We start from the raw sequence: 24651 nt of genomic DNA on the forward strand, positions 1-24651 counted from the left end.
GATGCAGGGCATGGGTGTGGTGTATTTGTAAAGCTGGGGCTGCCTGTCTCTGATATTTTAGGAGATCCCCGATGGGCCTGTTGGGATGTAGAGTGACTAGTTTTTGCTCGTTTTTGCTGGGTTTGGGTTTGTTGGGTTGCCTGAGGTTCTTCATCCCTTGGTCTTTTGGTCCCTGAGCTACCTGGTAGGAGGTATGATGGCCCACCTTGGTAGTTCTAGTATTTTTCTTAGGGGGGATTGTTGATTATGGGTGGAAACTTTTTGTGACAACTGTTATCAAGGACAGTGTGTGTTGGTTATGAAAAGGATATTATGTGTGGGTTACAAAATGGATAATTTGGGTGGGTATCAGGTGGCGATCATGGTGTGTAGAGATTATCAGGTGGGGATTGATAATTATCTCATTTTCTGGCCTGCCATAATTTTGATCCCATCCTAGGATTCTACGTGGCCTCTAGGGGACATGTTGCTTTCTTTTGCTGCTAGAAAGGCTGGCTTTGTCGGCTACTAGGTTGATGCTTTCTTCTCCGGCATCGGCTTGGTGGTTTCTGTTTTATAGAGATTCTTGCTTGAACTAATAAGCTTTCAGATCACGAGATATTTTCCTGTCAAGAGTGATACTCAACTCTGAGCCATGGTCCTAGGATACCTGGTGCATAACTCCTATTCTTCAGATCTTCCTCATGGTCCTCTTCTTCATGATCCTCATTACTTGTGTCTGGCTTAGAGGGGCAGTGTTGGAAGTCATGTTTGAATTCACCACATCTATAACACACATTTGGCAGTTTTTCATATCTGAAATCAATCCATAGGGGTTTCTTACCTTTACGAAAGAGTTGATGGCTTGGTAGGATTGGTTTCCTGATGTCCATTTTGATCCGCAACCGAAGGAAACTTTGCCATTTTTCCAATGGAGGCTTGTGGACTTTGAGAACTCCACCTATTAGTTGGCCGAACTTCTTTTCCATTGATTCTGTTAATTTGTTGAGAGCTAGTCCATGAAGTTGGACCCAAAATTCTGCATGGTTAACTTTAATCTCTTGGATGCTTTGTCCTTCCATATATTTTTTGATCAAAACCATCTGGTTCATAAAAGATCACGGGCTGTGATCTATGAATTCCTTCATTGCCGAGGTTTTGTTGAAAGTGATGAGAAACTTTCCATCTATGGGATTACTAACTTGAACTCCGCCTTTATATGTCCACAACTGGGTGAGCATATTCCAAACTCCTTTGTGGTTAACGGATCATTGAGTGAGGATTTGATAAACCAAGGTATTTTTCCGGTCTAGAAGTCCTATAGCCTCCTGTGAGTCCTCGGTGATGTGATTCATGTTGGGAGTTAACAGTTAGGATTGTGGGATAAAGACGTATGGTTTTGAGTGTTAACTGATGATGAAATAGGGGGGATACAGGTTCAGGTTATTGTAGGAGTAAGTCTGAAATGAGATGCAAGGGCGCGGGACGTGAGGTTCAATGATGGTTTTAAAGCAAGTGGTGTGGTAAAGAACTGAGGTGAGGAGAGATGTTAAGGGATGTCACAGGAGGTGTGTGTTTAGGACAAATGGTGATTTAAAAGGGGTTCAAGATGAGATGCAGTAAGTTAGGGCGAGAGAAGGGATGCTGAGGGTCTTGACTGCTGAGAAGAAAGGAGAAAGGGTCATCATATACCGACCGAGGAGAAGGGAGAACTACCAAAAAGCGAAAGAGCTCACCGGAGTAGAGTGACCATCCCTATAGTTGAGTGACCATCTATTCATCAATTAAATTGTGCGTACTTCTCTTTGTTTTTTTTTTTTTTTTTTTTTTGAGAAAAACTCTTCTAGCTCCTATCAACTCGTAAATATCACCTTGTCTTATCAAAAGAGTTTGAATTATAATTTTGCCCCGAAGTAAAATTGACATTAAATGCTATTATTTATTTATGAGATTTCCTTGTCTAATTTCCTTTCATATTATAAAATCTTACGCTTTTGATGCAGACATCTTTTATGATAAATACAGTGCAATGAACCCATGACTCGTATTCAAATTTTAAGAAAGAAACAGAGGATTTTGAAAGAAACCCTTGTACGAGGAAAGCTTTACTACCACTGTCTAAAAGACCTAAAAATTAGATTTTTTTTAAAGGGTTACACAAGGGAGTAACCCATCCCCCAATCCATACCCCCTTCCAAAACCGAATTGAGATCGCTCTTGACAGAGCAGAACATGCCTCACACCGATCTCACGGTTACATCCCACTCTCTATTGTGAACATCTATTCAATACGGAAGATGTTCCCGATGTGCGGCCAAGATATGCTGTAAGATCGGTGTAAGGAATAGATCCGGACTCCACCAAACCGAGATGCAGGCGGGATTCGATCTGCTACGTAAGTTATCAAGGTTTACACCTTTTAACTTTTAGTAGTAGTAGCCTCGTAGTCGTAGGTGGGATATAAAAAGCCAACTGAACTGACAGGATATAAACAAGGACAAGCCAGACTTGACCACCCCTACCCTTTTTTGAGTCCAAAAGGCTGTTCCTAGGCACCGTCTAAACCATTAGTCGTTGCCACGTGTTAATTCATACTCGAACTTCTTTGTGGTCATTGGACTAGGACTCAAAACGGTTTTCCTTCTGAGGGTGTGATGGTGCAGTGTTATTATTTTCAAATAACAAAACCATACGCATTGGCGAACCACCCCTTGGTTTAACTCCCAGCATCTTTCATATCTTCCGAGTAATCTATTATTATCTATTACGTATTACAGAGAGGAATTTCAAGTGAAGTGAGGAAATAAAACATCATCCATGCCCATGGAGGCACCAACCCTGTTTGTTGCGCCTATAAGTCTAATAGATTAGCTTGAAAATAAGGAGTCAGGGGTGCAATACAAGCAAGACGTGTAAACGAGCTACTAACCCAATCACGAGTGAACACGTCTGTGTAGGATAAGAAACATGCTATAGCAACGTGGCAAGATTAACTTCCATCCTCTCCACTTGAAGCTCACCATTATCATAAATCATGAGAAGAAATACAAGCATTTATAAATTTTAAACCCATCTTTATTGGTCCGGATACACATACAAATGAAGCCACCACCCAACTATTAAAAAGAAAACACTAAATGCGCTGCTTAGAGAGAGAACCTACAAGGGTACAACCCCATAGAAAGGACTCAAGAGGGACTCACTGCCTCTCTAAGCAAAATACTGTACTTCCTGTAAAATCTGTGGAATGGTAATTGGTAAGACAAAACCAATATCTTGTTGCTTGATTGCATATGGCCTAGGGCTTTGAAAACAACCCTTGCGTTAATGATGAGAAATCATAATCTTTTCCTGATTGGGTAGGAGTGACAGAAGAGACAGAAGATACCGAAGGAGGTCTATTCAATCCACCCGTAATTACTCCATTGCTGGGAGCAACCGACCCCATGGTATACATGCTGCAAGACAGAAATGAAAACAGCAAGGATTATGAAGATGGAACATAGACAAGTTCTTGAAATCTGTTCACCACACATATATACCAAAGAATGAAATCATCATTATCATGGTCTTGTTTTCTTCTTTCTACTTTCATTCTATACGGACTATGGATTATGGAAATGGTCAGTTGATATTTATAATAAACCAAATTTTAGATTCAGGGCCTTGAATGCAATAAGTAAATTTAGGGCAAAGGCATACCTTGGTGCAGGATAAGAAACAGAGCTCCCTGCTGGAGGTGTCGGTCTAATATGCCCTGCCTGCAAGAAAGAATATAAATGACATACATTCATTCCCCTTCCACACAACAGTTAGGACATGTTCATTTCCTCTTAACTCTTATCTCTAAGAGAAATCTTTTAACTTTAAGAGAAATTTGGTTGTTCATTTCCTCTTATCTCTTATCTCTTAAAGTGCAATCAGACAATTTTTTGTTTTCTAATGATACCCCCAAAAAAGACAAACAAAAATTCTCATATATGGGGTCAAAATTGATATTTGATCATTTTCAGAATTCAGAATTCAGAATTCAGAACAAAATTTTCTACATTCAGAGTTCAAAGAAAATAAAAGTTCACCAATACCAATATCTCTTAATGTAATTATTTCACTTTCACATGTCATTCTTCAGAGCAAACGAACAGGCCCTTAATGTAAGCACTTAACGAGACTTACCTGCATAAATTTCTGTAAGTCACTTTGTCCAGCCACTGGCATTGTCATCCCAGGAACCTGGTAGCTAGCATTTGACCAGTTTTGAGCAGGTAAATTGTTACCAGGGACACGAGTGCCATTAGAGACAGGAGTAACATGTTGATGGGTATTTCCAGGAAATATTGGGGCCACACTCCCTGACTTGGCTGCAGCAGCCATGAGAAGGGACTGTTGCTGTGCAAGCATGGCTAGTTGCTGTTGATGGACGGAAAATGGTGACACTATATTGGACTGCATGGCATAAAGTACAAAAGTATGTTAACATGTTTCCTTCTATATCAGGAAATGAAAATACTAGTATTATTAAAAGTTGATTGTGCAATGACAGCAAATGAAATTGTTCACTCATTCATAAGAATTTGAACTTCAGACTTGTAACCTTGACTAGGATTCCAGATGTAGAGTTGGGATCATCTGCCAATTCTGGTTGACAATAAAATATTTTTCTTTTTTCTCTCCGTTGATATCAAGAGCAAGTGTAACACACTAACGACATTGTTGCAACTCATCTCATCAATATAATCAATTAAATAATGTTATAACACCTACCTTATCAAAGAGGCTCATGATGTCATTCTTTACGTCTTTCTGGGGTTTGTCTGAATTTGGAGGTTGTGTAACAGATGGTGAATCTTTAAATAAATCCTCAATTCCAGAGCCTGAAGGGGTCTTACTCTCAACTGGCTTTGCTGGAGAAACATTGTCAGTTATTGATGATGTTTCTGCAGCTGCAAGTTTTAATTTTAGAGTCAATGCCAAGAACAGGATATAATTGCCAAAATCACATCAATGCTAACAAAGAACAACACAGCCAAGGAAATATTCGCAAGGAAAATCTTGAAAATCACATGAATTGGTTAGACGCCAGTATTTGGCATGGAAACACACATACACTGGAATCCAGCCCATCCATTATCATCAATAGAAGATGTATCTCTGCCATTTGCATTTGGACTCTCCATTGAGAGCATGTTGAAAAGATCTGTAGCATAATCAACTTTGGGAGGTGGGACAACTGTAGAATTAACCGCCTGTGTTGTGGGTTCAGCCTTCTGCACAACTGGTTCAGGTTTCTGAACAGCTGATCCTGGTTTTGGATCTGGAGGAGCCTATTTATCAGGGAAAATAGTCAGGTTTTGCATTCATATAATATCAAATCTCCAACTCCTTTCAGGACATTTAAAAGGGTAACCAAAAATATGAAACTTCATACAACAAAGTGTGAAATATCCGATGAAGTACAGTATATATATAACAAGACCTCCCATGCATGTAGTACAGGGTAACTTTAGTAGAATTTAAAGTATAGCATAGCAAATGTGTGATCTACATCTACAAATACACCTCTACACCACTGAGGTGATATGTCCCGAAAAGTTCACACACAATTCTCAGACACAAGGCAAGAACTACAGAACTCAAATAAAGAGAAACTGATATTCATTCAGATGAAAACATTAACAGTAGGTCGGTTCTTCTAGAGACCGCCAGCTCTCCCAAGCATTCACAGAATTCTTTAATCAGCAAAAGTCTGCCTCCTCCATCCCCCAAAGCCCCTTCTTATACACATCTTCAGAATAACTGCCTTCCATAATAAATGCCCAGCTGGCTGAATCATAAATGCCCCACTCTTCTTATTCCCGCTAACAAGCTATAAATGCTAAATGCCCTATACTCTTCCTATTCTCAACTGACAAGCTATAAATGCCACAAAAAACTCTCCTTATTCCCTCCAGCCATAAATTCCCCCATGTTCAATTATTTCCCCCCCTTGGCCGCAAGCTAACCTTTCCCATTCCTGGCATATGCAAAATTAATTGGGGGCCTATCATGAGGCCCTTTGGTGCCTCCTAATTTCACACTAATCCTATAATTGTTAGTAGGCTATGTGATTGATGACAATAAATATTTGCATGGAAGCTAGTGGTTTCAAATGCCTAAGCATTAGACATGGCTGGTTTACAGGCAACCCAGGTACTTGTGCAACCAAAGGAACAAGATACATAGAGAGACATGATCAACTGGCTTGGGCAACAGTAATAGGAAGAACTAAAAAAACTGAAGTGATTTATCTAACTTATCACCCTAATTTGATTTAGTGAAATGCCTACTGTGTGGAAGATTAGAATAATTGACTTCATGGTGCAACAAGTTTTTTGCACTACTTTATTTTGGAAGTTCAGTATAATAAGAATAAGAAAACCAAGGCAAAGACTCCCTGGTATACAATAACTAACTCTACCTATTTTAGGTAACAAGCCAGTGGCCCATTACTCATTGCATGTCTAAATGAAGAGGAATACTTAAATTTTTAGTCTAAATTCCATACCCACTACTTTGTTCAGCCATGTGTTTGGCATATCTGGCATCTGGGGTTTTTTTTTTTTTGTAGTAAATAAAAAAGAAAAATTATTAATATCAAGAAAAAATTACAAGAAAAGGTAATAAAATATCACTCAAAGAAAAAGAAAGTAACTCAACATCTTCCCAAATACCTCTAAGGTATGATCCTAATCCTTTCCCAGACTCTCAAATAAAAATATTGTCCCACTACAAGCCCCTTAAAACCATAACCACCCAATACAATAATAAATGCCCATCATCAATACCCAAATCACTCCACCCAGGACCTAAAAAGAAACCAGCTCTGCCCCGGATAAATCAATTTTCATATTATATTTATTTTCCAAATTCATTAACATTTTTCTTGTGAGTTCTTCCCTTCCCAAAACGAGAATCCCTACCGCCTTGCTTACTTGGACGTCTTTTCAACAAAATTTTCCAGGCCAAGTCTCCTCTACCTCTCTTACTTGATCTAAAATCACCTCATCCCATCCTCTTGATCTTCATCATCCTTTTCTTCATTTTCATTATTCTTCTCCTCTTTCGTATTCAAACTGTTTTCTTTTTCTTGACAACCAGTCTATTTTCCATCTTACTTTCCTCATTGTTTTCTGGAACCTTATCAGAGTGATTCTTCTCATCGCCTTTTTAAAATCTGTTTTTACCCTTTACACCCTTTTTCTTATACCTCTTGAACTTATTAGGAGGCCTTGCTCCCAGAATTCCATCCTTCAGTCAATGAAAAACTTTAGTGACATGAATCAAGTTCTTGTTGTTTGTTCCTTTGGATTTTTTTCTGACTCTCCAATGCGTTAGCATCATTGAAAATCTTTTCTGCTTCAATCATATATGGGTATCATAGATGCTAACCCCTTTCAGCTGCAAAGCCTGTGAGCTTTAAGAACCAGAAGGGCAATACTTAAACAGGGGCTTGGTAGCACATCTCATTTTAACAAACCAGGTAATTAATAGTTTTTTTTTCTTGTAAAAGGTAAAGTAATATTTATTGAGAATGAAATACACATTGGAGGCTGAGATCAGTCCCTAAACAGGCTGACTGATCTAAACAGCGATTACACAAGCCATCAAGACAAGGAAAAAAAAATACATCTGATACATCAGTTTCTAAAATCTGCCGCCACAGACAACCAAGAAATCAGTTTGCCCACTAACATCTGGGTTAGGTCCTCCAGACTTAGAAACTTGTTGCTGAACACCCTTCTATTCCTCTCGGTCCAGATACACCACATTACAGCACTTGGAATCATTTTCCATAAAGTCTTTTTTTTCTTGCTCCAGCCCACAATATGCCAGCAGCATAACAACTCTTTTACCGACCTCGGCATCACCCAACAAACCTTCAAGGACTTGAGGAGGTGGTTCCACAACTGAGCCGAGAACGGGCAGTATAAACACAGATGATCAGTAGATTCAGCACTGCACCCACATAAGCTGCAAGACTGGTCCAAAATCCGAATTCCCCTGCTTGCAAGGTTCTCCTTGGAAAGGCATTTGTTAAGAGCCATAGTCCAAACAAGGAAACTGGATTTAGTCGGACTGATAGGATTCCACACTTGCTGAAATGGGAAATCAGGAACACCCCTCCTACCAATCCTAGCCACCAAAGATTTAACAGAGAATCCCATCAGGATTCCACTTCCAATGCCACTTATCCTCCATATTAAAGTCCATTTCTTGATGCTGTAGACAGGTCAAAAGATTCACTGCCTCATCCACCTCCCAATCAAAGAGATTTCTACGGAAAGAGGGAGTCCAAAGAACAGAATCACCAGAAATACTATAGCACTCAGCAACTGAGGCCTCTTGGTCTGAAGCACACTGGAAGATGAGAGGGAAAGATTCAGCAAGAGGAACATCTGAGCACCAAGGGTCCTTCCAATTGATCCTATTACCATTACCAGCCCTGACTGAGATCCCCCTGGCCAACTCTGCAAATTGCTTCATTATCCCCTTCCACAGAGAGTTACCCTAGTTAGGAGGTCCTAGATCTCCAATTTCCCCAGCTCACACCATATTTGCTAGCTATGAGAGGTCTCCACCAAGCATCAGATTCTACAGCAAATCTCCAATCCATTTACATAGGAGTGCAGAGTTAAAATATTTCAGTTTCCTTATACCTAACTCCCTTCAGATTTGGGAAGACAGACTTGTTCCCAACTCACCAAGTGCACTTTTTTCTCCTCCTCCCAGCCTCTCCAAAGGAAATTCCGTTGAAGCTTTTCAATCCGATTTGCCACCTTCTTAGGAATAGAGAAAAGAGATAGGAAGTAGGTAGGCAAATTGGAGAGAGTACTCTTAATCAGAGTCACCCTCCCCCGGAAAGAAAGGTATTTTGCCTTCCAAGAAGCCAGCTTCCTTTCCAATCTCTCAATAATTGGGTCCCAAATAGCAGAAGAACCACCACTCACCCCAAGTGAGAGTCCCAAATATTTGACCGGGAGAGATTCAATCTGACAAGCCAGAATACCAGCACACTCAGCTAAATTGGAAACATGTCCAACTGGGATAATTTGGCTCTTATTCTTCAAGCCTGTAATCACTTCAAACCAAGAGAGAATCCCAAGAATTAGCTCCGCCTAAGAGAGGGAAGCATCCACAAAACACATTGTATCATCTGCAAATTGAAGAATGTTTACCTTCTCTCCCCCAGGCACCATTGCAAAACCTTCCCAATCCCCTGACCCAGCAGCCTTCTTACAGAAAAGAGTGAGGATCTCCATTACACATAGAAATAACAGGGTCTCCCTACCTAAGGCCCCTGAAACTATCAAAAAAACCTGCAGACTATCCGTTTAGCAAGACTGAGAACTTTGGGGAAGTGATACATACTTTCATCCAATTCCTCCATTTCTGCCCAAAATTCATCTAAAGAAGCACAAGGTCTACACATCTCCAATTAACATGATCATAGGCCTTCTCAATAGTTAACAAATCAAACCCGGAGAATCTTCTTTTTTCCTGGAATGAATGAGCTCATTGGCAATAAGAACTAAATCTAGCATCTGTCTACCCGGAATAAAAGCAATTTGGTTATTTGAGATAACCCTACCAAGAACTGCTTTCAATCTTCCTGCAAGGACTTTAGATAGAATTTTATAGAAGCTATGCAACAAACTAATTGGCCTATAATCCTTAATATTCACTGCACCTTCAATCTTTGGAATGAGGGTTATAAAGGTAGTGTTCAGACTTCTCAGCAATGAACCCCTCTCAAAAAAGTCTTGGAAAACATTCAATATATCCTGTCTTACTATGCCCCAGCATTTAATGTAAAAGAGATTTGTAAGACCGTCAAGCCCTGGAGACTTTTCATCAGCCAACAACTTGATAGCTTCTTTAATTTCTTCCTCAGAAAAAGGTCTCTCAATGAAAGAAGACTACTCATCACTCTGCTGGTTAAAAGTAAGGGATCTTGGAAAAGGTCTGAATGCCCAAGATTCCTTATACAACTTCTTGTAAAAGCTAGTTGTCACTAGCTTCATATCAGACTCAATGATACCTACACTGCCCTCTCCCTCCAGCCTGGAAATTATAAAAGCTCTAGCTTTGGCATTTGCCATTTTGTGAAAATAATGTGTATTCCTATCCCCCTCTTTCAGCCACGTCACTTTGTCTCTTTGCCCCCATTTAATTTCTTCTGCCACTACCAATTTGTCAAACTTCAACTTAGCCTGAAATCTTTTTTATCTGAGCTCCTCAGCAATAGGACCAAATTCTTCGGCTGTGTCAATCTCCTTTATGGTACTCAGTAGAGCCTTCTTCTCAGTATCTAGATTCAAACTTTTCTCCACTTTCCAAATCTTTAGCCTTGTTTTAATAGCTCCCAATTTCTTTGCTAAGATGAATGAACTGGTACCTCCCACCTGCATATCCTCCCAAACAGACTTCAACAACGAAGCTAGAGAGTCATCCTCAAACCAAGCATTCTCTAATTTGAACGGAACTTTTGTTCTCACTCTATCACCACAAACCAGTTGAATGGGAATATGGTCTGGCACTGGTCTTGGAAGGGCAATCTGCTTAAACTCCGAAAAAACATCCTCCCAGTTAGAAGTAACCAGAAACCTATCCAACCTCACTAGGGTAGGAAGGTATTGATTGTTGGTCCAAGTATACCTATTGCCATGAAGGGGTAAATCTTGAAGCTCAAATCTGTTAATAAAATCAGAAAATTGCACCATATCCCTAGATCTTCTTCCCCCCGAGCTTCTCTCCTCCCTAGAAAGAGTGACATTAAAGTCCCCACCAATAACCCACGGGCAATCCAGACTTCCTCTAGCCACTGCCATCTCCTCCCAAAACTCCTCCCTCTAACTTCGGTCATTAGGACCATACACATTAGTAAACTGACACACATTGCCATCTGCAAGTTTCAAGACAAGAGAAATTGAAAAAAGTCCAATCTAATGAGAGATCAAGCTGCAAACAGTCGGGTCCCACATACTCAGTAACCCCCCTGCACTACCAACTGCCGACTTTGACCTCCACCTAACGTCCCCCTCCCCCTAGATACTTCTAACCACTCCGACCTCCACAGATTCCAATTTAGTTTCTCGAATCAATACCACTTTTGAACCTGAATTTTTCAGAGTCACAAACTACCAACCTCCTTCTCCCCGACCCCGGCCCCCTAACATTCCAAGATAATATCTTAAGCTCCATAACAAATAAGGAACAACAGAACACTTGGCACTTAAGCCTTTCTCCCCCCCCCCCCCCACCTCCCCTCACTCCTACCAGCTTTATCATTAAGGTTCCAAGTCAAGCGTAGCAATTCTCTACTTCTTTTAGATTTGTTGCCCCCCTTCTTTACTGCAGCTTTCCCCCTGGCCATACTCGTTCTTTTCTCTACCCCCTCCAAGTACTTAATTGTTTCCTCTTCCAAGCCTTCTAGCGAGATCCCCATAAACTTTCCTAATCCCATCAACTTAGAAGAAACCCATGACTAATCAGAAGCACTTTCAAACTGCTCCCCTACCTGGTTCGATTGATCCACTAATAGATTGTTATTCTTCTGAGACTGCCCAACCATGACAGCAAACCTATTCGTAACACAGAGTTTGCTACCTCCCACCTATGGCCCAGCACCCTCAAGAATAACTTCGCCACCTGCAATTTGAGAATCTGCAGCCAACCATCAATATCGGATCCACCTCCATCAACTCCTCTTCCTCTCCCAGCACTGCTAGTTAGTTGGACTTTAGCTGACTCTCGCCTGCCAGAGCAGACGCTTGGGAAGGCAAAGGTTTCACAACCCCAGCACCAGGATCTGAAACTCCATCTCCGCCCTTCTTCTCCTACAAGCAACAGTCCCCCTTCGTTCCTAAGAATCCCGAGCCTCCCCAGAACCCACACCCTGAAGACCACCGCCAACCTGAGGATTGAAGTTTGGCGCCAGGTTCGTCCTTCGAACTAAGGAGGGACTAGACTCAATATAACCATTAAGCCCAGGCCCAGCTTCCAGAATAAAAGGTTGAAGAGTCAGTTGGGCTGAATAAAGCATTCCAGGCCCATTAACTTCATCCGAAGTCCCATGGGCCCACTGAGACTCGAGTGAGGGAGACTAACAGCCCTTCTGGCAATTCTCTGGCGCACCAACTTCCCTAGGGGCCAGCTGGAGCTCTGCAAGGCATTCTCTATTTAAGGCTTTAATGGCCTTAGTACCCCAAGCCTACCCGCTGCCCCTCAGATTTGAATTTCGAATCTCCTTCACAGTTGGATCCTGGGTAAACCCATCTATACCATTCGAAGTCACCAACATCGGATGGCTCAAAAGAACCCCCAAACCTACATCTTCTTCTCTATCTACGATCACCGGAGAAGCAACTCACATCTCCGTCTTCTAATACCTCTCTGCTACTAAAAAACCGGGAAGCTCACTTTCACCAAAATCTTCCAGGATTAACGTTTTGGAGCAATTCGAACTCTCCTTGTCTTCTTTAAGGACATCGTGAGATAGCCCTTCTCCACCTTTCCAACTTCAAACAGACGGCAGAACTTCTTGCCAGATCTGAACCGTGAAGACCACTTCAACCTTGCTCGGAATTTAGTTTCCCCTGCAGATTTATTCTTACCCACTCGCAGGTCACAATCTCCAATGGGGAATTGTCTGTCTCTAATAAAACCCCCACAAGCATCCCCAATAGCCCTTATGACACTTGCGCACTAGAGCAGGAGTGGCAGGCCGTAATCCCTAATCCAGCATGACTCCAAGTCCTCTCCTACTTCAAAGGGATCAGGGTAATGGCATTCGCACTCGCCCCCCACCAGTCCAGCAAAAGGGGGTTTCTTCCCATCTGCCACGAACCTTGTCTTAAAACCCAATCCGCACCAACTCTTGACGGACAAATAAAGAGGAATAGACCATCCTCCATTTTCTTCACTCATACACCCCACCTCTCTCCAGACGTTGTTTGCCCACCTCTCTACCTCCTTAATGTCCACCCCCCATCGGAACCTACCCACCAAACAGTTCCTCAAAAACTCTCTTCTCGTGGTCACCCCCCGAGGATCCGTTGCTACCACCCTATTACCATTAACCCGTTTCACCTCTGACGCCCCAAAAGTAGGCCAAACCCCCGCCGCCACCACTTCTCTATAAGAAAGATTGCATCTTACACTCCCTTCGTTCTCCAATCTACGGTACCAGGCAGAAGCTTCCCATCTTCGCTTCCCCCCACCTGCTCTATTATAAGAAAATCTGCGCTCCATCAATAACTTCAGGAAAGAGACCCTTCACCAGCGAAACAGACTGTAATCAACGCCATTCGAACTGAAGCGATTTTTAGCATCACCTATCAAAAAAAAGTGATTCTCACAAAATTCATCAGAATTGATGTTTTGAAAGCATCCCAAATACAGCCTTAGTATCTCTGGTACTTTTTTGCATCTTCTGTAAAGCAATAAAAACTCTTGCTTCCACCCCATAGAAAAAAAGGTTCTCTGTAACTTCATCGATAGAGCCACAACATTAATATAGAAATCAACCAGGGTTGCTGCCATCCACGGTGTCAATAGCTCTTTGCGGAAAGGAGAACCATCACTGACCAAAGTGTAAATGAGAGTCGCCAGCATCAAGCAACCCAACAAGCTGAACAGGGTTTTTAGTGCATTAACGGTCAAAACCGCCATTGCTGCTTACCGTCACGTTAATATTGGATCTATTAGCACAGAGTCGCAGACTAGTCTGAATTCTGCCAATCAAAGAGGAAGAAGCAAGAACAGCTGAAAACTTGAACTTAACTTTTTTGGCAGGAAGCCAAAAGGTTTTGCAGGTGAGCAAAGTCCACGCCATCAGAAGTCTAGAAGGTCGAAAACTGAGTCTACGTGGCAAAAGTGAGCTGTGCAATCTAGTATCTGTGTCTGATTAGATAAAGCCCGTCCGATTTCATACATTTATGGAAGTGGAACAAAGGCAACCAACATGCAAACTGGTCCACTTATTTCAATTCCCAATTTGTCCCTAGTTCTTACAATGCATTGGCGTTTGAGTGCACGCTTTTGCTGAATAATCGGCAGGCATCCTTCATCAACGTCTAATCCACACTTTTACAGTTTGGTCATGAGCTAGTTTCCAACTTTTCATTCTTCAATGCTGGTTTTCCAGCACATGGGTAAGGCTTTCAATTCAATAAATTCATCAAGTAACATAGACTAAAGAATGATAAGAGCTTTCAAAGGTTCATTAATGCCATTGGAGAAGGCTGTGATTAACTGATTATAGCGTTCCAATTTGCAAGATAAACAACTTCGCTCCTCCACTGTAAACAAAGCAGAATGAGCATATTCAAAGTCTTTTCTTATCCTATATGATTTTTGCTGCAACAAACAAATTCAACCCGTCCATGCAGCATTGAAGGCGAAGGTGGGAAAGAGGAAGACTGGAAGAGAACAAAGGCTGAACACATGGTGAGCTGACGAGCAACGAAGATTCTGAAACCAACTTCGCAGTGATGGTGTTGGACTGATGGTCACAACAGCTAGATTCCTTAATGATAATTTAAAGAAAAATCAACAGGGAAGCCCAAACCCAGAACCAGAAGATTGACACTGCTAAGTGTCCGTTTGAAGGGCTTTCACGCAGCAGCTTACAATGTTCCATGAGCTGAGAAACCCAGAACGCCACGAAGCTGTGTTTGTTAAAAATCCAAGCTAGAATTACACTTACAGAAACCACAAAACCCACTTTCTTGTGAAGCTATCTCACATAAGCCTTCCCAAATGGGCTTAACACAAATACAGCAGATTCCATTCAGTAGTGTTCTCCATTGCTAAACAAAGTGTGATGCAGACGTTCACAACCCACACCCACAACCAGGTAATTAATAGTCATTGGAGTACTTCCTTAAAATGCAAGTACCCATGCAAAATTAATCTTTACCATTATGTAGGGGAATCTTCTGCTTTTTCATAATTGTTGTGCCTGATTTCTCAAATGTAGGATGCACCAAAATCAGCATCAAGTTTTATGAAAAAAGACTTGAGTAAGTAGGTATGCACTATGAACTGCCCCTGCCACAGTTTGTTGCTTCTAGTTCTGGGATTGACCACTCCAGAATTTATTACTGGATCCAGTATATCTGGCCAAAATGCCAAACTACAGGTCCAAATTATTTATATAGAACTCAAATAGTATCAACAATCAAACCATAGCATATGGTCAGCAAAGACAACTGGTGTTTGAGGACTGGATTTTGTCCTCATCAACAGATAAGAGTTCAATTTTGATGGCTGTTCATTAGGGAACTTGGAACCATCAGTAATTGGAGGTGCTTTAGGGGATCACAACACGTAAACTACCAAACAGCATATCCGGGTCCTATAGAGAGGCAATAGTTATCAAGACAAATATAATCACTACATCAGCAATAAAAAAAGTGGTCACTCTCAAGCTTTGAAGGATTTGAATTAGTTGTCAAGTGTGTCAAGAGTCTATTATTTAACTTCCACACATTATACGTTGAATTAAATTAAGGGCACGCACTTTGTCTTTTCACTTCTTTTATCCTCAAGAACGATAAAATAGAGCTCGGTTGGCTGATTTCAGTTTCTCCCAATTTTTCTTCCTCAAATCCTAATCCTCTTCCTTTTCTTTTCATCTGTTCTAAACTACATACTAAAGCTCAAGGAGATTCAGCATTGGTTATAGGATGAATGAGTTCCTAGGCTGAAGGGCCCTGGTTTCTTTACTCTTTAGGCACATCATTATAGAGGCAAAATCATCAGCTATTAGGATGTGTTCTTGTGGATTCCAAGATCAGCCAAGCTCCCTAGCAGGCAGTCTAGGACCTCTAGGTAGGGATGAGGTAATAAAGGAATTGTTGTACAAGGAAATGAATTGGAACTTTAGATTGTCTACCCCCTTTGTGTAGTTGATGGGATAGCCCATCCATGGTTGTTTTTGGTTATCTATATTTCAGGTCCTTCCTCATACTAGTGAGGAATGGTTGTGTAATTTGAATTTCTTACTAAATAAATAAGATTTGACCTTGTTAACAAACAAATAAATAAATAAGATTTGCAAATTTATGCTGTTTAAAAATCATCAATAATGACTTCCAAATAATTTAATGTTGAATTGTAGATCACTTCTCTAAAAAACTCCTTAAAATCATCTAGAACAAGGATAAATAATAAAATTGGAGAGTTTTTCAAAAATTAATCATGTATATAGGTGCTCAATGCAACAAGACGAAAAAACAAACCTAGATGTAGTTTAAAAAAGGGGGGACAAAAAGGAAAAAAGAAGACAAGAAACAGTGAGAGATAGCGGAGATTAACATACAAATTAAATTACCTGTTCAGATGCTTTTGGGGGTGCAGGAATACTACTCTTAATAGGAGGATTACTTTTTGTAGAAGATGGAGTAGGGTTCTTTCGCTCCATAGAGGAATGTTCAACATTATTTGCATGTCCGTGACCACCTTTGTCCACAGGTCTCTGCCTATAAGCAGAAGCCCTCTCTTCCTGCACACCTGATGTTTTTGCTTTTCCATCCCTTGGAATCCATCTTTTCTCTTCATACCTGAGAAATACACGTGAGTTGTTAATCAGATGGAAGGAGGTCCTGCACTGCCCATTACCAAGAACTAGTCTCTTGGTTCCAGGTTAATAGTTATATTCTAGGGGAAGGAACATACTTTGCTCGAATGAAGTTTTCGATCCCAACTCTGTCATAATTTGGTGGTAGTTCAGCTTCCCAGTAGCTATTTGACTTTTCATTCCCCATTGCTGCATAAAACCAGACAACAAATTGACATGATGAGGGTTGCTCTCTATTATAAAGCAGTTCGGACATTCAGCAGAGAGATTGTGATATTGCACATTATAAATCTGCTTACATTGAATAAATGCAACCTGCTCCGGGAGCCATGTATCCAGTGTAGCAGACCTCACCTGCAGCACATATCCAGTAAGAATCCAGGGACAATATAGAGATGAAAACTGCTATTTTTTGTAGCTTCTAGTTTGTGAAGAGAAACAAAATTCCAGGTGAATAAAAGAAGGAAAATGAATCATATTGTAGGTCAATGTTTTATACACAAGGACAAATTTGTTGGGCTTCATTTGTTGATGTGTAAGAAACAATTAGAAACAAAATTCCTAAAAAACAAGCATTCCTCAAGAAAGTCATTTGGAGAATGAGGATAATACCTAATTTTCAAGAAAGCTTCAATTTCCTTTAACTCATTTTCAACCTTTATACAGAAACAAAAAGAGACTTCAGAACACAATACAAACCTGATGAGTAGGCTCACCAGGAAACAGAAATCTGTGAGACCTGAAACCTTCATTTTATGACATTCAGATTGACACATCACAAAATCGGAGGGATATATAGGATATGAATCAGATTCATGAAATCATCACCCAGTACTCCAGTTGTTAGATCTCATGGACAGCATAAATGTTGGTTTATTCAAGAACAGGTTCAATATAAGTTATTAGCTGCTTTTTTTATTAGCAACGCAAAATTGATTCATTAGATTAAAAAATAGAGATACAGCAAAGGGTTGTGGGCACAAAACAAAGCCCAAACAGAAACTATTCACTCTTCTGCATTTGCAAGGAGTTATTAGCTGCTATTGTTAAAAATATATTGTAATCAGAAATTAAAACTTGAATGCATGCAATAGCCAATCAGGTGCACACCTTTAAGTTTATGTACTAGGAGCTTCGAGCCAATACCAACAAGTGCGGTCACGTTTTGGTGTTGCATGTCAAGGTATCCACTAAGGGCAAGTTAAAGCAAATGTCTTCTTTATCATTTGTCCTTGGGTGCATACAGGTGGGGTGGTGCAACTGGCCTACTGCTGATGGAAGTGCTGCTTTGTCTTTGCAGTTTTTTGTTGGTATGGTTCCTTTTTCATAGAACTATCACTTTCTTTTCTTTTTCTTTTTTTTTTTTAAGGATGAAGTTAATATTTAGTACAACCAAGCTAGAGTATTCCAAGTTTCCAACAACCCAATATTATAATGAAATATAGACTTTCTATTCTAATGAAATTTGTTATATATACTTCGTATGCACCCTGAACCTAGCCAACTCATCCATCCTCTCATGAAAAAAGTAATCATTTAAGAAACATGCAAGGTAGAAGCTTGATGCATAGTTTTCAAGGCGCCAAGGCGAGGCTGGGCATTAGGGGGGTGCCTTGTCGCCTAGTCACCTAGGCGGGCACCTAGGCGATGGATATTTTTATATAGAAAACATAGATCCTAGGTACCATAGCCATATTTCCTTAATAATTATTCATAATAAAAGTATAGAGTTCCATGTTAAAGTATAGAAAATGTGTTGATTAGACAAAATTTTAAGTTCTTTCTTCCTTATTGGTTCAGGTTTTAAAGTCTTTGAGGGTTCAATACAGTATTTAACAATGTTTGTATTGATTAAATCCTAACAAATAAGAAAATAATGAAAACAAATTAGTATATAAACACACAAAATGAACATTTTAGTTTAATAGTGCCTATTTTATAATTATAATGTCAAAAAATAAAGAATAAAAAAGTATTTTACAATACATAGTGCAAAACTGCTTGGCGATTAAGTGAGGCGATCCTCAAAGGGCGCCTTGTCGCCTAGGCGTCACCTTGATGATATTGACAATCAGCAAGACCAAGTTCCATTTACCCAAATTTATGCATTCTCTATATATACTTTACAATGAGTAATCAGTCTTGGCACCATTAGCAAAAGCAAAGCAAATACAAGAACAAGAGACAACTATGGATAAATGAATCAATTAGGTAAACCGTTTTTCATATCAAAGGAACAGTTCTAGCTAGCATTCTTTTTGAGACACTCCAACAATAATCTTCCTCCCTATTTTCTGTCTCTCTTCCCAAATCCAAGAAAAGTAGCCCAAAGAGTAGAAAATTTGCAGAGGGATTTTTTATGGAAAGGGTGGGAAGAAGAAAAGAAGACTCACTTGGTTAGCTGGGATCAATTTTGTGCTCCAAAAGACAATGGTGGACTAGGGATCAGAAAAATGAAGGTCTTTAATAAGGCTCTTTTGGGGAAATGGATTTGGAGATTTGGCAGAGAAAGAGAAAGCTGGTGAAGGAGATTAATTGCAGCCAAGTACAACCCAGACAATGGGGACAGGGTTACTACCAGCTCCATGATCTCTCTTGGGTGCTCGATTTGGAAGAAAATCATGGAAGTCTTCCCTTTATTGAGTAATGGTCTTTCAGTAAAGTTGGGGAATAGCGGGAGGATTCGGTTCTGGAAGGATGTGTAGTGCACTAATAGACCCCTTGCCGAGATGTTCCCTCAGCTGTTCCAAATGGCAGAAAACCAAGAAGCCTTGGTTGCTGACTGCTATGAGGTTAGAGACAACACTTGCCTTTGGGGCCCCTCTTTCACAAGGCATTTCCACTGGGAACTAGATCAAGTTTCAGGGTTGTTGGAGATGTTATTTAATCAGTCTCCGGAATTAACAGAAGAAGATTCTTGGGTTCGGTCATGGAGCACAGATGGTCTGTTTTTTGTTACTTCATTTGCCAGGATCCTTTCAACTAATCAATTTGCTGATTTCCCTGCTGATAAAGTCTGGAACCAGACTGTCCCTTCAAAGCTTAATGCTTTGATCTGGGCTGTGGCTCTGGATAAGTGCCTTACTAAGAAAAATCTGAAGAGGAGAGATATGCAGCTGCAGTATTCTTCTTGTGTGTTCTGTAATCAAGGGGAGGAGGATAGCAGCCACCCTTTTCTTTTTTGTTTTTGCATTGTCCTATCTCCAATAAAATCTGGAACCACTTCTTCTCCTCTAGGTGGCTATCACGGGTCATGCTTGCAACTGTTCTGAATCTCTTGTGGTGCTGGGACCAGAGGGGCTTATCTAAAATAGGAAAAACTAAAAAGTGTCTGGATCTCAATTCCTATGGCTGTAATTAGCACCATTTGCGATGAAAGAAACAGAAGAATTTTCCAGGATAAACACAACATTGTGGATCAGCGATTGCTCTGTACTGTTGGAAAACTAATTTCTTGGAATGCTGTTGTTTAGGGGGTTCAACCAAGGATATTGGGAGCCCAGACGAATGCTGGCAGTTTCTAATTGTATTGTTTTCTGGCTTCTTGGTCCCCAGATTTATAGTTTTGGGGCTTCTTGTATTCTGTAATTCAGTTCTGTTCTAATAAAATTTACTTTGCTTTCTTCAAAAAGAAACAATAATTCTTACTAGAAACAGTTATATTTGGCAATCCATTTATGCATGTCAAAATATTAACAAGTAGAAATGTATCTTTATATATGCATAACATGAAAACAAAAATATAGGTAAAAAAGTATACCTTTGATATATGCACTCCAAGACTTCTATGGATTCCAGAACACTGCATGCAAATGAAGATTCCCAGATTCACACTAGCCCATCTAGGACCTCTGCATAAAAATAAGTCATTATTAGTAATGAAATAAGGTGGCATCCACAATCCTGGCATGTTCTCAAAAGATTTTGAATTGTTGTAGCCATTACTTTCTATAAGCTTTACTGCCTCAATATAGCTTATTTTTTCCTTTTCACAGTGTGATACCTTTTTGCACATCGTCCACCAAAAAAAAATATAGGACTACCATGATTGCTTTAAAATACCTACTTGCTTTTGCAATCAGCACATTCCCTGTTTTCTGGTAATTTAAGAAGCCCCTCCAATATCTGCCATCAACACACCAAACAAGATGAATACTAGTAGAAAATCACACAGATAATTTGGTAAACTGTAAATTCAAGAAGGCTTCATACAAGGTTAGCATTCAGGAAAATGTACTAGATGAGTTAACTATAGAAAAAGTATTAGATTAGATATTGATAGAATTATAGAAATCTCCATTAGGAAATGGAAAGTTAACCAATTTATAGATGATCTACTTTGAACAATATCCTGATAGCATGGCCAACTCAAGTCTTGACATCTTTATTGTACCTTATGTCTACCATCATTTATTAAGATGCTGGTATCAAGGGGAAGGGAAGGGTGGGGACCTTAAGCTGCCAAATAGCCAAAATGTAGCAACTAATGGTGTTGAGGATAAATTATAAACTGCTGGATTGTTCTGGATTTCATGATAAGTCAGTATAGTTCTTCAGGTATGCAGTATCTAGGAGCTACTTATCGCTTGTTGCCAAATGGGATCAATGAGTTGGTTATACAGGTGTACCATATCGGAAGCAGGGTTCTTTTGGTATCATTGACCTCAGGTTCATCCTATAGCTAAAAAGAAAAAGATATGCAAAATATCCTTATGTCCAGGAATCCCATTCTCAATAATCAAAAGAAAAATCAAGATTCAGCAACATGCTGGAGCCAATTTCAACAACCAAGGCACCAAAGGACATTTCTGGTAAGTAGCAAGAATGATGAAGCATGGATGTGCATACCCACTCATGAAAAAAAAAAAAAAAACCGACTAGCATAAGCCCACGTAATTCTTTCCTGGGATACCAAGATGTCTCCTTCAAAGTTATCCGTTCCTAGACTCAAGACCCTTTATGATTATGGCTTTATCTGAAAAACATTTTCCAACCAAAACTCCATCCATCCGAAACAAAATAAAAGGGAAAAAGAAAAAAGAACAGGTATGAATATAACAGAAAGTAACGAATTGAGAAGGCACGATCCCTTTATTAACAAAGGTCGAGGCTTATTTACAATCCCATGTTCTGTAAAAAACCATTTTTTTTTATTCTTTGATGATGAACCTCAAGGATGCCGAGAAGTGCATCAACCAATAATCCAAGCTTGCAAACATGACTCAGGAATCGAATTACGGTACATTGATTCAAGTTTTCAACCCAAATCATGGATAAAAATAAACAAAAAAGATTAAAAAAAACAAATCTTGATAACGAATCCGCCTCGGCCATGAATAAATCGGATTTCCACCATACTGGAAACCCTAATTAAGGATCTAAAATCCAAAATCCAAAAAAAAAAAACTGAAAATTAAGAATAGAAATAAGATAGAACTTGAAAACCCCTCCCAACACAAAATCGCAGAATTGTTTTTTTTCTGATATTTCGGGTTCATCCATGATCCAACCAATCAAAATAATAATTACTGGAAATGACGTGAAACTTGAAGCTGTACACAGATCAAGACCATACATTCAATTGAACAATGAAAACCCAAATAATAGAAATCCATTGATAAAAAGAAATAAGATGAAAAGAGGAACCTTTTTGTGCTTGGCATTGAGCTCCTTGGAGACGTTGGCCTTCTCGTTCATGCTGACCGTTGCAAGTGCCCGTGCTGCCCGAAATTCGAATGAATTTCAGCAATTAAAGAGTCAGAGAGGGAGAAAGGCAAAGAACAAAGAGAAGCCTCCCTTTCTCTCTCTCTTCCTCTCTCTCTCTCTCTATCTTCTGTGTGTGGGAACCTGAGAATCTGCCGGTGAGGGAACCCGTAACAAGCAAACAAAGAAGGAAAACGAAACCAAAAGGAACGAAGCAAATGAATCGCACTTGAGTTGTGTTCTTGACTTTTTTTTTTATCCTCCTAAATTCTTCTTTTCGCGTGTAAGCGTGTGAAACTGGGCCTTCGGTCTACGTTTGTTATGCCACGCATGTGAACAACGGGTAATTTTTTGGTTTTTCTCAATATGGTCTTGTTTGATTTGACCCCGAAAAAAAAGCAGCAAGAAGCCAAGGAGTAGTTAATTAGTAGATGGAGTTTATGGTTTTGATTTTATTTTTGGGTAACTCATTAAAGGTTAAATACTTAAACTCACATTACATTATGGATTAGCAAATTGGACAAAAACTGATCTTACTATTTGTAAAATGACTTAAACCCCTTAAGATTTCAGATAATGGACTCCTATTGTTAGTGTATTATTACAATCCATTGGCATGTTATGTAATGTGATTTACATAATTTTTCTTAATTTTAAAACTATCATTTTTTCGATTGATTTTGCCTTTCATTATTTTTTAAATTTTCAAAATAAACATAACAGTAATTCCTCTTTTTTTTAAATCTCCCACACTTTTCGTCGGGTTGCAGTTGTTAGACATTAAAGATTATGAAGTTGATGTTGATAACCCTAACAATTTTTTTTTTAGTATAAGAGAAGTCCAAGATTGAACTATCGAAATATAGAAAATAAAAAGGAAGCATATCCAAGTAAGTCCTTATTAAACATTTTATTTTTCTTAAACAATTCTGGGTTAACACTTGATAGATATTCAAAGAAATGCACACCATCTAAACTGAATAAAAAGGATTTTCATAACACATATTAGTGAACTAGTGGGGACCATGTGATGCATGAGAAAATTTGAAAGATTAAATAATTTTATTTACTATTAATTAATTGATAGATTAATAATCAAAATTTGTCCTTAATTAACTAAAAGTGTTCAAAGTTATTGTTAATAATTATATTTTCATTCAATGTTGATTTATAGAAAATAATTATTGTTAATTTAATATAAATAAATATTTTTAACAATTTTAATTTTATTAGTCATATGTAGTAAGTTTAATAAGTTTATTTTGAATGAAATTTTGATTGACTTTAATAAATAAAAATAATTACAAAAGATAACACTTTTATTAATTTCATTAATAATTAACAATTATATAGAAATGGCAACGGGGCAGGGCAAGCCATCCCTATCCCTGCCCCGTAGTTAAGACACTTTACCATCCCCACCCTGTCCCTAGTATCATGTGGGTTTAGGGCAATGCACCCACTCCCTGTTAGGGATAGGAAATCATTGAATTTCCCCGCTTCATCCTCAATGTTGAGCGAGCGCAAGGCAAGGCACTAACTCATCAAGGACGGGGAATCCTTGAACTTTCCCTGCCCCGTCCCTAATGTCGGGTGGGTTCAAGGTAAAGCACCCACTCCTCGTCAACCCAATATTTAATTTGACGACAAAAATGATCAAAATGATATATTGAGTATCAACCACATGGTAAATTTCTAAAAGTATATTAAATTGTCTTTAATTTTCAAAAATGTAATTTTATGAAAATTTTGGAAAATTTATCATGTGTATTTTTTGAAAATTTATTCAAATCTATATTTAAATTTTTATTAAATAATTTATTTTCTTTTTAAATGGTTTACTTACAGAATTACACTAATTTATCTTATATTTTCTAATATAAATTAACCAATCATTTCCTTTTTCAATGTTATACTAATTAATCTTAATAATTTATGTAATTATTTGTTCAAATTATGATTTTCGCTTTCAATAATTTATAATGAAAATTACATAATTTTTCATTAGTTTTACAAAATCTATCAAATGTAATAAATTTTGCTAAAATTTCTAATAATTATTTAATACATTTTAAATAAACTTTAAATTTCCAAGATGTTATTTTATGAAAATGTAGTTTTATGAAAATTTTTGAAAATTTTGTTACATATGTGTGATTATGGAGATTTATTGAAAATTATTTTAATTATTATTAAATATTTATTTTTATTAGGTAGTTTACTAACAAAATTACACTAATTTATCTTTTATTTTCCAATATAAATTAATTAATAATTTCATTTTCTAACACTATAATATTTTACTCCCCCGTCTACATTCGGTTATTAAATATAATAATAGCAATAAC

The 24651-nt window shown here is 38.8% G+C and overlaps 1 protein-coding gene across 2 annotated transcripts; it reads right to left on the reverse strand.

Annotated features, from left to right (window-relative positions):
* Positions 1–2973: 2973 nt before the first annotated feature.
* Positions 2974–22632, reverse strand: LOC148875723 (ADP-ribosylation factor GTPase-activating protein AGD5-like). Of its 2 annotated transcripts, none has more exons than XM_088965180.1 (11): positions 22247–22632; positions 20667–20725; positions 20361–20451; positions 16900–16954; positions 16699–16789; positions 16355–16583; positions 5087–5303; positions 4744–4922; positions 4156–4425; positions 3682–3740; positions 2974–3437 (listed from the first exon to the last, which is right to left on the reverse strand). In XM_088965180.1, the coding sequence occupies exons 1-11, from the start codon at positions 22295–22297 to the stop codon at positions 3278–3280; spliced, it is 1461 nt and encodes a 486-aa protein (XP_088821306.1). In that variant the 5' UTR covers positions 22298–22632; the 3' UTR covers positions 2974–3277. The 2 variants fall into 2 exon arrangements, with proteins under 2 accessions (XP_088821306.1, XP_088821307.1); XM_088965181.1 differs by having other exon boundaries at positions 20663–20725; positions 22247–22539.
* Positions 22633–24651: the final 2019 nt, after the last annotated feature.

This window comes from Nelumbo lutea, chromosome 1 (assembly GCF_056320005.1).
Source record: "Nelumbo lutea isolate HS-2025 chromosome 1, American lotus-T2T, whole genome shotgun sequence".
NCBI classification, from domain to species: Eukaryota; Viridiplantae; Streptophyta; class Magnoliopsida; order Proteales; family Nelumbonaceae; genus Nelumbo; species Nelumbo lutea.

Excerpts from the sequence above, each read along its gene's own strand:
- LOC148875723 (XM_088965180.1), bottom strand. The coding sequence starts at position 22,297 with ATGAACGAGAAGGCCAACGTCTCCAAGGAGCTCAATGCCAAGCACAAA. Across the intron at positions 20,452-20,666 it reads TGTGCTGATTGCAAAAGCAA|AGGTCCTAGATGGGCTAGTG; the intron begins GTAGGTATTTTA and ends ATTTTTATGCAG. Across the intron at positions 3,438-3,681 it reads GTTTCTTATCCTGCACCAAG|CATGTATACCATGGGGTCGG; the intron begins GTATGCCTTTGC and ends TCTGTCTTGCAG.